Source organism: Tauraco erythrolophus, chromosome 16 (assembly GCF_009769465.1).
Source record: "Tauraco erythrolophus isolate bTauEry1 chromosome 16, bTauEry1.pri, whole genome shotgun sequence".
NCBI classification, from domain to species: Eukaryota; Metazoa; Chordata; class Aves; order Musophagiformes; family Musophagidae; genus Tauraco; species Tauraco erythrolophus.
The window spans coordinates 18,741,582-18,755,992 of record NC_141480.1 but is presented as its reverse complement, the minus strand read 5'-3'; the positions used below and the strand labels follow the sequence as shown (position 1 = coordinate 18,755,992).

Below are 14,411 nucleotides of genomic sequence, written 5' to 3'. Positions count from 1 at the left end.
GTGTAAGCAAAAGATTGTGTTTCAGACAATTAACGAGTGATTAAGATTTCCTGAATAGTTATGACAGATTGCTACAGTTTTATGAGTTGCCAAATCTGGAATACTTCGCCATACATCTTTGGAGGAAAAAAAATGAACTTAAACCAGCATAGGATTCTTTCTTGGAGTAGCTGGCGTTTTTTAGCTTCAGTTTTGTTGAATATTTCATTGTGGTGGTTAGTTTTTGTTTGTCTTTTGTGTGCAAATACCTTCTATTTTGCAAAATACAAAAGTGGAGGGTTACTGCAGCTTTATTATTTCAGGCTTCTTAGCATTTTTTAATAAGCCCTTTATAACGTTTGCAGAAAAAGTTTGTAGAGGAACCTCTTGAAAATCTTGTTAAAGTTTTGCTGATCCTTGGGGAAGAGTGAGAACCAAAGAATGAGAATCAATTCTGATGTAGTGCTGTTGGCCAGGGAGAGCAAGGAAGGATGTAGGGGAAGAAATGCCAGCATCTGGTTTTAGAAAAATTAGAGAAAATACATAGACATGCTTGGAGAAAAGCATTGAATGTTTAATTGAAGCTTATAGCTGCTTTTGAATCTCCAGTCCTAGTGTGTTAGTGTCTAATGCCAGTGGATTTGTGGCTGTGGGCTGTAGTTGTTTGGAGCTGATTATTTCTGAATTATTCTTCAGCTGTGTGCGCTTCGGTATGTGGTATTTGTGTTTGTTGCTCAGTCACTTTTCTCAGGCTGGAAGTACATGTCCACTGCCTCTCTTCCTCCTGTTCCATTTTGTTTTGCTCGGGATTTAAAGGGCTGCAGATCCTTTCTAGGGGAAGGAAAAGGTAATGAGCATCAGTGTGTGTGTTGGGCAGTAGTGGCTATGAGAAAACAAATTGAGGTTTTGAAAAAATGGCTTAATGATCTGGATTTTTAACTAGCTGCAGTGTCTGTGTTTCTGATGCCTGCTAATGTCCCGTCCTTGATGGAGCTTTTCAGACACCTTTGTGTTGAGGACTGTGCCTGTCTTCTAACCAGCATGTTGAGGTAACTAAATTCGGCCGGAGCTGGTTTCACATGGGACCAGCAGCCTAAATTCCCTCTGGGAATCTAGGAATAACCCTTGAGGTATTTTAACTTTGTATCAGGCTGCCAAGTTGCAAATGTAGTTAATCTTAACATAGGCTAATTTATTTTTTTATGAATCTGAAATTATCTAATTACTAGGTTAGCCTGAAATTTGCTTCTGAGATGTTACTTATCCTGCCTTTAATCTGAAATACTGTTAACGGGCTTATTAATTGTGTAGGGAAGAGTGGTGTGTTTTCTGCCTTCTTTATTTACCGTGAACATAATGCAGAGAAAAATGTACAACTCGCAGCTTTTGCGTACATAGCATGAAGTGTAATTTGCATTTTGTCTTGCATCTGACTCGAGGTGTCCACGGAGTGCAAACGCTGTTGGAAACGATGCTCCATGTGAACCACTTTGCTTGGAGGAGATGTGTGTGAGCTGCTTTGGGGCTTGGAAATGTGAATGCTGGAGTAGAAATAGCCTGTTGTTGTAGGCATGCATCAGAATCTCTACAATTAGCTCTAGAATTTCTTGGCTGTTTATGGAGTCCTTGAAGTCAGCTGCTGTTTATATGCTGAAATTCCTCAGTTGAAGTGGTTCTGATGGATGTACTAATTTGAGGAGTCAGCAGTGAAATGCAACTTTCCAAATAGTTTGTTTTCCTTTTACAAGCCCTATAAATGAACAGATGAGTGAATGTGAAGAGGTTTCTTTGCATCTGCTCTGGAAGGAAGAAAAGTTATTATAGTCTTGACCCAGCATTTTCCCCTCAAGTTTTCATTTGTGATGGCTTTTTTATATTGGAAATAAAACCCCTTTAAGCCTTTTTTTTTTTTAGGCTCTTTGCTAGATATTGAGACAATTTCTCAAGTAGTAAATAAAATACTTAATGTTTCCATTATACAAAAAAAACCCCAAATCCTTAACATACCTCATCCTCCCAACTGCCTAACAAAATCTGGTTATTTAGGGTAGCTTTTGGTATAGTTGTAGATGCAAATGGTCTGAACAGATATGTAGTATGGGACAAGTGTCTGTGATGCAGTGGAAGCTCTGGAAATGTGTTGCGTTTACTTCAGTAGTTTCAACAAGTTTGCTCCATAGGTAACATGATTTGAAGTTTCCCTTGGGTCTTAAATGTGCAGAGGGAAAACTGATTTATTTCATGATGCATTAAGATTAGAAACGCAAATAGGTTCTACCTAAATAGGTTTATTTGGAAAATTAATTAGGTGAACCATTAGCAACATTGCTAGTGCAAAACCAATAATAGTAGTATGAGCTGAGAACTTGAAGTAACTTCTCTTAATTAAAAAAAAAATAAAATAAAAAAACCCAGTACCTTGCTCCTAGTGTCTGTGTCCTACCTTTCTACTGCTGGTTCGTCATAGTCGTATTTCTGATGTGTCTGATGTTAAAATTCTTATTTGCAGGTGGAAAGGATTTCTCTTTTGGGGTATTGGTACTCTAGAGTTGGGAAAGTTAATTCCAAAACGTTTCAGGAAAGTGATTGCAAGTGTTTGCAGCGACACTGATAAGCCTGCGGACTGCTTTAATATACTATTTAAACGTTGAGATTTTTCTGCTCTGGGCAAGAACATGGATTGCTGATACACTGCATGCAAAAGGGTTGTGAAAGGGTTGTCAGCCACTGGAATAAGCTGCCCAGGGAGGTGGTTGAGTCCCCATCCCTGGATGTGTTTAAGAATAGGGTGGATGAGCTACTTGAGGATATGGTTTAATGGGGATTAGGGATGGTTGGACTCGATGATCTCTAAGGTCTTTTCCAACCTAGAAATCTATGAAAATCTATGAAATCTATGCCTCCAGTACCTGCCAAGGAAGGCTGGGTGACTGGGTGGTTGAATGCATGGACTGAGTCAGCTGAAGAACAAGCAGCACTTGGAAGCTGAAGGTAGAATTAAACCTCCTGTTAGGCTGGGAAAGGGCTGCCGAGGCCAGCTGGTGAGAAAATAGAGCCAGTTTTCATCTGAAGTAAAACGTGATCCTCAGGTGGAGCATTGCAGTAAGGCTTGCTGGCTGTTCCTTCACAACCAAAGATGATGGTATTATTATTATGAATTTTGTCAGCTACCAGCTTGAGCTGTGTAGTGCCTTCGCAAAGAGGCGTTGTGAAAAACGGTACAGCAGGGCTTAACGTAGCCCCCAGACCTTGCCTATCTGAATTTAAAACTGCATTTGCCGTTTTTTTAGCAAGCTAAATTCTGCATAAAACTGATATTTTCTGGTTTGAGGGGCAGGTGTAGAGAAAATGATTAAAATTACACATATATATTTGGGACTCAACGTTTATATTCAGCAATATAGTTTGCATGATGCGCGAGTTTTGCAAGCCTTCGTGCTTCGCTACTCGGAATGGTGCAGGGATGAGTCATCAAATTGCTACAATTACACAATTCAGTACTCATTGTCCTTGTAAATACAACATATTAATATAGGATGGGTACAGGCCGGGTTTTGATTACCGACTCTTTACTCCAGACACCCAGAAAATTAAATGAGAGTTAGGGTGGCTTTGAAACAGTTACGCAAGGAGTGTTAGACGTGGTCCCGCAGTACCTGTTGAGGTAAGCCTGCCCCTAAGGAGTAATAAGCTATTACATATTTTTTTTTTTAAATAAAGCATAGAGAACTTGAGCTTGCTGACGGATCAGAAGCATCCTCCCCATCTAATTTTAGAAACTATACCTGCTGCTGAAAACACTGGATGTCTCTTGGGGTTGCAATAATAGTATTTTTTTTCTAGTGATGTCTGTTTGTTGAGTGGAAACACAGGCATGCTGGAAAATAGCTGGTAATTTGGACAAAAGTAGCATTTTTTGTTTCTTATTACATCCTAAATTGTCTCCTAGTTTAATCAGTGAATATTTATTTTTTTTAATACTCATCTTCCTCATAATCTATATGACACTATTTCTGAAGTTCTAAAAGGCAGCAGGATGCTTTTGCTGTCATGGTACTTGATCAGCGGTTGTGCTTTGCAGGTTGGGGTATGAATTAACAAATTAACTGCTCCGCTGGGTAGTTTCAGACTGTGCCTGTTAAAAGGATGTGCCATCACCAAGAGCCCTGTGGTGGAATCAGAGCCCTTGCTTCGTGTTTCATGGAATTGGATCAGAATAGTAATTCTGTACTGCTGATGGTTTTTGTGTATAAATTAATTTTAAAAAGGAAGTTATGTAGTTCAGTCCTCTGTGGACACAGCCCACACTGATCTGAGTTCTGAGACTCCCTTCATGTTAAGTCAGATACACGGAATATTAAGAGATAGGCAATTACATATTTACAGAAAATCAGCAAATTAATTTTGTAACGAGGCTAAGATGGAGACAGATACTTTAGAAACAAAGTTAAAACAGTGGTACTAATTGCCAGTCATCAAAGCATCAGTGATTAAACGAGAGAGCCTATTTAGTAACTGCTTGTAATCTTTTGAACCTGCAAAAATAACTGTGCTTGGAACATTTAGGTGAAGAAGGAGTTGGTATTTTCTTTCTCTGAGCAGAGAAAGGAGCAGGTGAGTGTTAGTTTGGGGGATTTACTGCTCTGGACAAAAATTCCTAAAAAACAGGCCCTTGAGAGGTGTCAAACTGGGTATGTTTGCCATAGGTATCTTTTAAAAGCATCACACAGTGTGTGTTTTTAGCGACTTGAAACACAAACTGGGTAACTTATCTGCTGGTGCTGAATTTACCCCATCTTCCTGTAAACCTTTTGGTGGTTAGTCAGAGGCCAGATAAAAATGACGCCTTATTTTCAGTATGAGGGTTTTTTTTCTAATTTTGCCTTCAGCTGTTGGATCTTGGTAGACTCTTTTAGTATTTCCAGTATATTTTTGTTTGAACTTCCAGCTAGAACTGCACTAAAATAAAACCTGGCAACTGGGAGAATAGCTAGCTAGGTGAGAAATGAAGAATATTGAGCTTAATTTGTGCAGATCCCTAGTGCTTACATAAATAGTTTAATTTAAGCTGAAACAAGCAGTTACTAGTACAGATGTCAAATATAGACGTGTCCGTGGTCAGCAGAGTTGACTTTCAAGTTAGAATCATACAATGTCTCAAGTTGGAAGGGATCTGTAAGGATCATCAAGTCCCACTCCCTGCTCCTTGCAGGACTCCCTGAAACTAAATCAAGTTTAACTTGATGAACCTTAGAGCTTTGTTTTCGAAGTGTTTTTTAGTGACTTTGGACAGTGGATTGAGTTTATCTACCACCAAGAAACTCTTTATTTGGAAAATCATTTGGCCGTGGGTTCTATTTTCTACTTTTCTCGAGGGATTTTTGTTTTTGCTTATGACTTGATTATGTCACAAAAAAAACCCTGTATTTTATCTTGTTACATAATTAATAGAGAAATATTTTAAGGAACCATTTTCTATAGGCAACCAAAGTGAGGTCAAACCCACAGCTGGAGCTATGCTGGTGCTGTTGTCTCTGTGAAGCCAAACATCTTTATTGACCGGATCTGAATAACTATCCATACTTTTTTATGCTTACTCCTTTGATACGGGAATCTTTTATGTTGTTGCTCCGTATATAGCCTAGAGCTGTACTTCTGAAGAAGTTTTTTGCCGTGCAGTGGTTAGGACAAGCACACTTTGTCAGCAACCACCTATTTCTGACCTGGCATTCAGAAGGACTGTAGTGTTTTTGCATTTATTTGCAGATTGGTATATAGAGATTTTGAGGGGTGCAATACGTAAGGGTTTTGGTCCTTGCGAGAAGAGTTGATTCACATCTTGTGCAGTTTAAGTTAGTGGTTCTCCAACTTTGCTTAGTGTTCGTGCTATGGTATGTTTTTAATAAGTCTCTCAGTAGTTAGAAGAAGAAAATTCTCTCCTATCTTTGATCAAGTATCAAGATGATGTTAAACACTGTTTAACAGGTTCCTGGATTAGAAAATGGTGACCATTACATCCTAAGGAGAGGCTTGCCTTCGTTTTGAAATGCTTTGAACCATTCGGGATTTTCTGGCTATGTTAAAAGCAGGGAGCCGTGAGGGACACACGCTCACCGCTTTGAGATGGTAAAGATGGTTACGCAGCTTTCTTCGGTACTGATGTGGTCCAGTTGTCACACAGGATGGTGGATTCCTCTCCTCCTCAGGGTGAATGTGTAATTAATACCTTCAGCAGCCCTTGTGCTGGCAGAGCTGGTTTCAGAAAGCAAATTGAGCATGCAGAGCTCCAGCTTAATCTACTGTTTGACTTCAAGATATCCAAGTATGTTTTAGTTATTTTTTTATCGTTTCTTCAGCTTCTCTAAAGTCAGATGTAGACGTGATTTGTTAAAGGACATCAGCGCCTCTTTAGCTGAACTGCTTTGATTAGTTTTGCTCATTTTGTAATTTCAACTGAAATTTCCTGGTAGGTTTTCCAGTGAGTGGCAATTTTGTCAAAAATTAGATTTTTAAAGACTTAGCTTGGTCTTTAACTCAAATTAGAATTACTGGTGTAGTTTCAAGGGTAATGGGAAATAGAAGGAAGGTCTTGTTTTCTATCACGTTCCCTTTCATTATAGCTGAAAATACAATAATTGAAGACTGCTGTTGTTTTTTTCAAGGTAACACAGCTATTGTCTATTTTTATCCATTCATCCTTTGTATCCTGTCAATCCATTCTTTGATAGGGAAAAGTTTCTCATCAAAGAAACCTAGTGATGTTGTCTGCCTTGCTAAGTACTATTCCTGCAACTTGCGTGTCTTGTCCCAGTTCCCAGGATTACTGCTATCACTTCGGTAATTGCTCTCTCGATATGGGAAGTAGAACTGGGTTAAAGAACAAAGCTGCACCGTGTTGTTGCTCTTCGAAGTCAATTAAGTGACTAAAGGCACTCCCAAGTCGTGAAGCGTGGTGCAAACCCAGGCGTTACCTGCCTATAGCTAACAGAAACGTAGAGATCTGGTTAGCCCATACAGGTTTGACAGATTTCTGCTAGAAAAGATGCAGCTTTTCTTTAGATGTATCTTATGAGTGAGATGAGCCTTGCAAGCTGAGTGCCATTCATTGACAGAAAAACTTAGGTGCTTTTGCACCTGATGTCATACAGCCATAAATATGTGAAACTATTATGCTTGAGATGCCAATTTTAGTTGCTACCAGGTATCTAAGGATCTTGATTGAAGCTGTGATTTATGAAGTTTTAGAATACCTACAAAATTTTTACCTTTGAGGATCATTCGTGGTGGTTTTAATTTTGGAAGCTTTTCGTAATCTTTAAAGGAAATGAGCTTTATGTAGTTAGGCTTGTCAGTACCTCTTTCTCCCCAAGTAACTTTTGAACCTGTTTGTCATCTTCATCTGCATCTCAGAAGTCCCAAAGACTTGCGGTATTGTGGAGTAGAAAGACGTAAAGCTTGAAGTAACTACAGAACTAGGCAAGGAATATGGGATGCAAAACTTCAGGAAGCAAACTTTTTAAAATTCTACAGCTTGTAGGGCAATTAGTAAATTTTACTGCCACTGCTGGTTTCACCAGTAATGAAAATAAAGACAGAGGCTTTCTTCAGTGTAACTTGATTCAGTTGGGTTATAAGAACTATAAGGCAATGGAAAGCATCTAGGCTTAGACCCATTGTTGTCTTCGCTGTTGCTGCCATTCCCAGTAGGGGATGGAGAGTGCTTATTGCAGGCTGACTAATTAAGGAATGACAGCTGGTTGGAAATATCATTCTACTTTTGCAAGAGCTGTGAGCAACTTCACAAGAATTTCTGGAAAAAATGAACTTATCAACAGGATCAATTGACAGTATTTAGAAGCTATGCTTCCACTGTGAGAAGCTTCTAGGCTCTTGTTGTGGGGGTAAAAAAATCAAGCCTGTTCTTTCAGTCTGCAAGTGCAGGTTGGTTGTGTTGCAGGGGCTCATGGCCTTGCTGGGGCAACTGGAGAGCTCATCGCTTGCATCAGGTCTTGATGCTGTTCACCTCCAGAGAAATGGAGTGGAGTCCATGTTAAATCCACTTTAAAGCTACTTGGGAAGACTGTGGAGGCAGCCAGCATGATAGCTTTCTGTAGAAGGTGAGTGGGGTAAACGGCAAGGTACAGGTAGAAGGAACAACATGATGAAGGGAAGAGTTGAGCTTGTAGATGTCTATCTTCCTTCTTACACAAGAGCTGGAGGCCTTCCTGAGCAAGGACTAGTGACACCAGCTGCTAGGAATTTTGAAATTCTTCTTATGCCAAGTACTGTGGATTTACAGGACAGATTAGAGTTGTATAATTGCTTCTTCCAGGCAACAGAGCTGGACCCACCCGGTCATCTTTTAGTCTTTAGTTAATAGGCTAAGTGATTTGGAGACATGTTAGAGTCTGTGTACAATGTGTAAAAGCTGTTGAGTTAGGATGTATGTGATCTGGGGATTAACTCCAAAAATGGAGTGTTTAAGACAGAAGTAGAGAGAATTTATTAGGAAGACAAAATACAGTAGGGAAAACAAACTGTATATTTGGGAGTAGAAAGAACCTTTGAGCTCTGAAATACAGTAAGAAAATGTGGCGTGAGTTTAGGGTGGGAAAAGAGAGGAAAAGCAATGAACTCTGTAGTGGATAGCATTGAATTAACACAGCTACCTACTTCCTAATTAAATACATAAATACAGTGTTAAATTTCCAGCCTAAAAATGCATCCATGTAGTCTGCACTCACATTCATGACACTGATGTTGAGAGGTCATGGAGATACCTCTCAGCAGCAGTACTTGCCTGTGCCACGTTGCCCATTTGTGGATCTAAGACACTGTCCTCTTAACCAAGTCTGTGCTCTGATGCTCCGAAGGAAGAGGGACAATTGGAGAGGGGCAGGAGAAATGCAGTCGTCCTACTTCTCCCTTGTATCAGTGGACATGCCAAGGAGGTAGCATCTCCTTGAAGTGTGCTTCCCAGTTTTCTTTACGTAGGGAGCAGCAGAGGGGCAGTAGAATTAAGTAGGTGCACACCAAAGACAAAAACTTGCTCTGCAACCAATAGCCTAGTGTGGAAGTCTGATCATTTTGATGAAGTTTGTGTTCTTGCACACTTTGTGTTACAGTGCTGCTCTGCCATAGCTTTATTATATGTTCCTAGAATGAGAAGATGTAATGTTTAGGACACAGTTCTTAGCCTGCATCCCAGGGAGTTAGTGATGATCTCTGTTTCCCAATAAAGGAGCAGAAGAAAGCAATGGCAGAGTCTCGCTGTGATCTACTGAAGGAAGGTTAGGTTGGGGCTGAACTGATGTAATGTGAGATTTCTGCTGAATATGCTGACCCAAGCCATCCATGTTTGATGTTCTCACTGAGAGTTCCTATTCCTTGCTCTTAGCTCAAAGGATCAGTGCATGTATTTATCCTTCAGCTGCCAAAGGGGATGAGATGTTCCTTACTCGTTTAGTAATTTGAAACACTAATAACAACATATGATCACTGTGATGAGTATTTCTACACACTCAAATTTAAAATAAAATTAAAAAAACCCCAAACCCAACCCTGTGTAATCCTCTGGAGGAACGTTTGCTGGTGTGGGCCAGTTGGGTACCAGTCAGTCTGCGGCTGATTTGTGCTCCCCCTTGTGGCACCGTGCGGTGGGAGAGCATCGTTTGCACATCATTTGCACGTCAGTGATAGTGCTGGTTATGAACAGTGTGTAGATCTGAACAACTGGAATGACCATCAAGAGACTGTGATTTTGAAAATGTGGAAAGGGCAGTTTACTTTTCCAGTGTTACTGTTCTATGTGTGTCCAGAAACACGGAAACATATGTATCTGTGGAGTAACACAAAACCTTTACTGCCTTTGTCCATTTTTTGTTTCCTCGCTAGCCATCTCCTGGGCTTGTATTTGTCATTGCTACGTGCATCATAACCAGATAGACTTGAGTTTTCCCGTCACCCAGTGGACATAGTTTTCATACTGTAACCTTTCATTTGTGTGTTGGTAATACTGTTAATTTTTCAAGTTTTCTGGTTTTGTTGCAGCACATCCTTTACATAAAGAAAGAGGAGATGAAGCAGAGAATGCTTTTGAGGTGGAATTGTGTTTTGATTGGGGGTTGGATGTAGTTGTTAAGGGGTTAATCCATAATCTGCGGTGCCAAGAGTAAGGGAATTGTGTGACTTATTCCATCATGTGTTTTCCTTGAATGCCTTGTTCCTCTTTCTGCTGAGGTAGCTGAGGGGGGAAGAAGGCTGGAATAAATACAGAGAATGGTTTAAGGCATTCAGTTTTCCATAATAGCCCCCTGCCAGTTAGCCTGTGTCTCCTGGGCATGAGTAATGGGGAGGACAGGGTTGGTGGGGAGCAGCATGAGCAGTAACTGCCTAGGCGTGAGCTACCAGTGAGTAGGTAGGACTAGGTGGTAATTGTGGTATGGACAGCAAAAGGGAGCAGATAATTAAAAAAGAAAAGGAAAGAAATGAGGGAAAGACTTTGAAAAACTGCAGTAGGCTCTACAAAGAAACATTTGCAGCTGAATGTTTATAGAAATTCTTACATCTGGTTCTCCAACAAAAGGGAAGAAAACGGTAGGGAGGAGCAGTTGTGATGTGGGGAGAGCACTGTAATTAAGTCAGGGTGAAGAACGATAGTGACTGCCAGGGGTTGTAGGACACAGACTGTGGCAGTGAATCGGAGCCGTTCTGCAGAGAACGGTCCTCCTTCTTGTGGTAAAAAAAAATTCATATTCTATTGCATGTAAGTAGAGTATAGTGGGCTGGGGTTTTTTCAACTATTTTTTTTTCAACTAGACATATGCAATTTAACTTTGGCAGAAAGTGCTAGTTGATTACTTTGACAGGTTTAATTACTTTGGCTTGAGTAGGATGAAAGTGAATTTATTTCCCAGTGAGAAAAGCGTTGAAAGGCTGCATGAAAACCTGTCAAAGGAAATTGAAGAGGGGTTGGGGAGTTATCTTTACAGTAAATGGAATTGATAAACATGTCAGTTAAGAGCGGAGTTTATTTGTAATACTCAGGTTTTGTGGCCAGAAATCTTTGATAATTCCGTTCACTGGGAAAATGAATTTTATCTGTTCAAGTGATTTGCTTTTTCGTAATGCTTGTAGAGCAAGGATTTGCCATAGAATGAAAAATTGAAGTCATAATTCTTTTTTTTTTTTTTCCTAGAACACGTCAGTAATGGAGGATCAGAATGAAGATGAGTCTCCAAAGAAAAATACCCTATGGCAGGTAGGACTAACACTTGCATGGAAGAAGAATTGGCATGTTTTTACGTCTCTGCTTTTGAGAAACTTCTAAATCTTGTGTCTGCATAATCATCCTTGCACGTAGTTGACTGTATGATCCTAAAATTAAATCAGCCTTCAAGTGAAGGATGACACTGATGAATAATGCTCAAGAAATTACTGGATCTGCTCCGATTTTGTCATTTGTGCTGACCTTGAAAGGACAATTCTGTGTCAAAGGATACTTGGGAAAACATTTCAACTGTTTTGAGCACGCGACTGTCATTTGAAAGGAAAAACTCAACGACCTCACATGGCAAAGAGTTGCAACCAATTTGCTTTGAAGAAGTTTGAGAACATTTCAGAGAGCTGACAGTTGTTCCCCAGGAGCCTTCTTGGTCTCCTGAAGGGCTCAGAAGAGCCTGGCATCTATCTTTGGTTCGATTTCCTAATTAGCAGCGAGTCCTGGGGTGGTGTTCTTGTTGCATCCTTATTTGTAGCTAAAGCTCACGGGATTTTAAGGATGTTTTTATGTGGATGGTCCCAAACATTGACATGAGCTGTTTTTCAAAAACAAAACAAGCCCTTGATGTCATGTAATTCTTAGTTTTCACTTATGGACAAGCAGCTCAACACTGACATGAGAGTCTTGAATTTTTGTGTTAATTAAAGTATTAATACCCAACTTTGGTATGGCTCTAAATGCATGTTATTTTAATTGCTGGAACCTGTGCAAATCATTTGTGGAGGCAGGCTGCAATATGCAGCAGAAACTACTGGTTTAATCTGGAAAAGTTTGTCCTAAGAAGAATTAAGTTGCTTGCTGTTTAAGTGGTAAGAAGTGTAAGGGAATTGGAGTTTTTCAGTGTAAGAAGTAAGTTATAATTATGAGCAAGGTCGTGTTTCATTCATCTTTGTCTAGGAAAGACAAAACTTGTATGGTGTAGCTGATAGTTTTAAGAGTGTATTTTAAAATTGAATTCTGTTTTTTCTTTGCATCTTGTCACATTTTCTTGCTCAAGAGTTCTTTTAAAGCTGCTCCTATTGTTTATATTTAGATACTGATATTCCTTTTCCAAAAACAGATAAGTAATGGAACTTCATCTGTGATTGTCTCAAGAAAAAGACCATCGGAAGGAAACTACGAAAAGGAAAAAGACTTGTGTATTAAATATTTTGACCAGTGGTCTGAATCAGATCAAGTTGAATTTGTGGAACACCTTATTTCACGAATGTGTCACTATCAGCATGGACATATTAACTCTTACTTGAAGCCCATGTTACAACGGGACTTCATCACTGCGTTACCAGGTAAGTTAATACTTATTCTACAAGAGGTGCATTCACAAATATTTTTTTTAATACTTGGTGTGGATGCAAACTTTCCAGAACATCCTCTAGATTTTGATTGTCTCGTATAAATACAGTGATGCTTCCTAGTCAAAAGAAGTGCAGGGAGGGTAGCTGAAGTCCTTCACTTCTGTGATTAATTGAATTGGCCACTGGATGCCAGTGTTGTTCCATGTAAAAGTAGTTGTGAACAGCATATCCTGAAGAACTTAAATTAGAACTGAGTCGTTGTAAAAGTTGTATCTCTGCAAGCTCTGGTCTAAATTCCTTTTTCATACAAACCCCATAGGTGTAGAAAATACTATAGAGTTCATTTGTGAAGTATTTGTTACATTTTAGTTTTGTTCTAAGTTTCTTGAATCTTCAGTAAAATTTAGATGAGTCAGTCTAGTTTGTCTGGTCTTGTTGCTGACTCAGGAGCAAAAGTCCTTGTGGATTTTTATCGTATAGTCCAGCCATGCTTCCGTTCTTCAGTTGCTCAGAACCTCTTCTGCCACTAATCAGCGTAAACCTGTATCAATAATTAGAATATGAAATCTGTTCTTAAACTTGCTGTATGCATTTCTTAAAAAAAAAAAAAAAAAAAAAGCAGTAATAACTAGGTATGTAAAATCTTTAGCTTTCAATCTCCTGGTAAGTTGAATATATTTTTCCATTAATTTCTGGAAGGATTTTTGCTGCTGAAGAGAATGGTTCATTTGATTCTTTGGAAGGTAAATGTGTGGACATTGTTTCCAGAGTGAGAAATAAGCATGAAATAAATGGTCAAAATGTTCTCTTTGCCACTGGCACTGCAATAGCACAGATCCACACCTGCAGTGAGCAGTCTGGATGTACCCCAAGACGTGACAGGGAGGGCTGAGGGCAGATGAGGAGGTGATACAAATCGTAAAGGAAATTGGAAACTAGTAATTTTCTGAGCAGAAGGACCACTGAAGTGAAGTTCCTTTAAAGGTTGGTCATGTTACAAGCCCTGAAACTTCTGTAGGCATTGGTGTGCTTAGGTGGTCTGGTGCGCATGGGCTTTCCTGGTGTCTGGGACAGAACGCTGCTTGCATGTTATAGGTTTCTGTTCTCTGTAGTGCTGCTGTATTTTCACAAAACCTGGAGGAATTCAACTTTTGGAGGTCATCAAGGGGATTTTGGCTCATCTGTCAAGCATGGTTGAAATTAACTTCTTAGTAGTTGGAGGGGAACGAAGAGCGTGGAGTAGGGCACAGGACGTGATACGGATTCTCAGATGTGCTCTATTTTCTTAAAAAACAGTCTTAAGAACGTGAGAGGGCTGTGAAAGGCAGGGAGTGTCCTTTTCCCACACACCTCAGTTCCACGGAAGTTATTTTATAGAAGACTTAGCTTGTCTGGCCACACACATCAAAATGTGCTCCTCGTTTTGACTGGAGGGCTGTCTCCTTTAGGTACTGTGGCTGTTTCTTCCAGCTGGTTTTCGAAATACTGTATTTTGATTTCTCTAGAGAGTATCTGGGATTAAGTAAAAAATAAAGTGAAATAGACAGTCATGGTCATCATGCACGAGTATGAGCTTTGAGTATAATTTTATTTTGCTTTTATTTTATACCTCAGGGCTGATGCCATGGAGCTATATAGTTCTTTCATATTACGTGTTTATTCCTAAGAAATTTCTGGGAGCTGCATAAGCTGATGCTTATTTACAGCTCATTTGTATGTACAAATATATATTTATATTTACGACTTCTGTTGCTTTTGAGGATGAAAATACTGGGAACTGTTCCCATACTCAGCCTTTCTTAAAGGTGATGTGTTTGAAGAACGTCTGTATAAATTTACCCAAGAAGTTAATCTGA

The 14,411-nt window shown here is 39.6% G+C and overlaps 1 protein-coding gene across 3 annotated transcripts in view; it reads left to right on the top strand.

Annotated features, from left to right (window-relative positions):
- Positions 1–14,411, top strand: part of FBXW11 (F-box and WD repeat domain containing 11) — a 76,825-nt gene that overhangs the window by 27,959 nt on the left and 34,455 nt on the right. For all 3 annotated transcript variants that reach the window (XM_086621364.1, XM_086621365.1, XM_086621362.1), the window contains 2 exons: positions 11,177–11,239; positions 12,321–12,546. In XM_086621364.1, the coding sequence (XP_086477490.1) occupies positions 11,177–11,239; positions 12,321–12,546 (289 nt within the window). The remainder of the gene's footprint in view (positions 1–11,176; positions 11,240–12,320; positions 12,547–14,411) is intronic.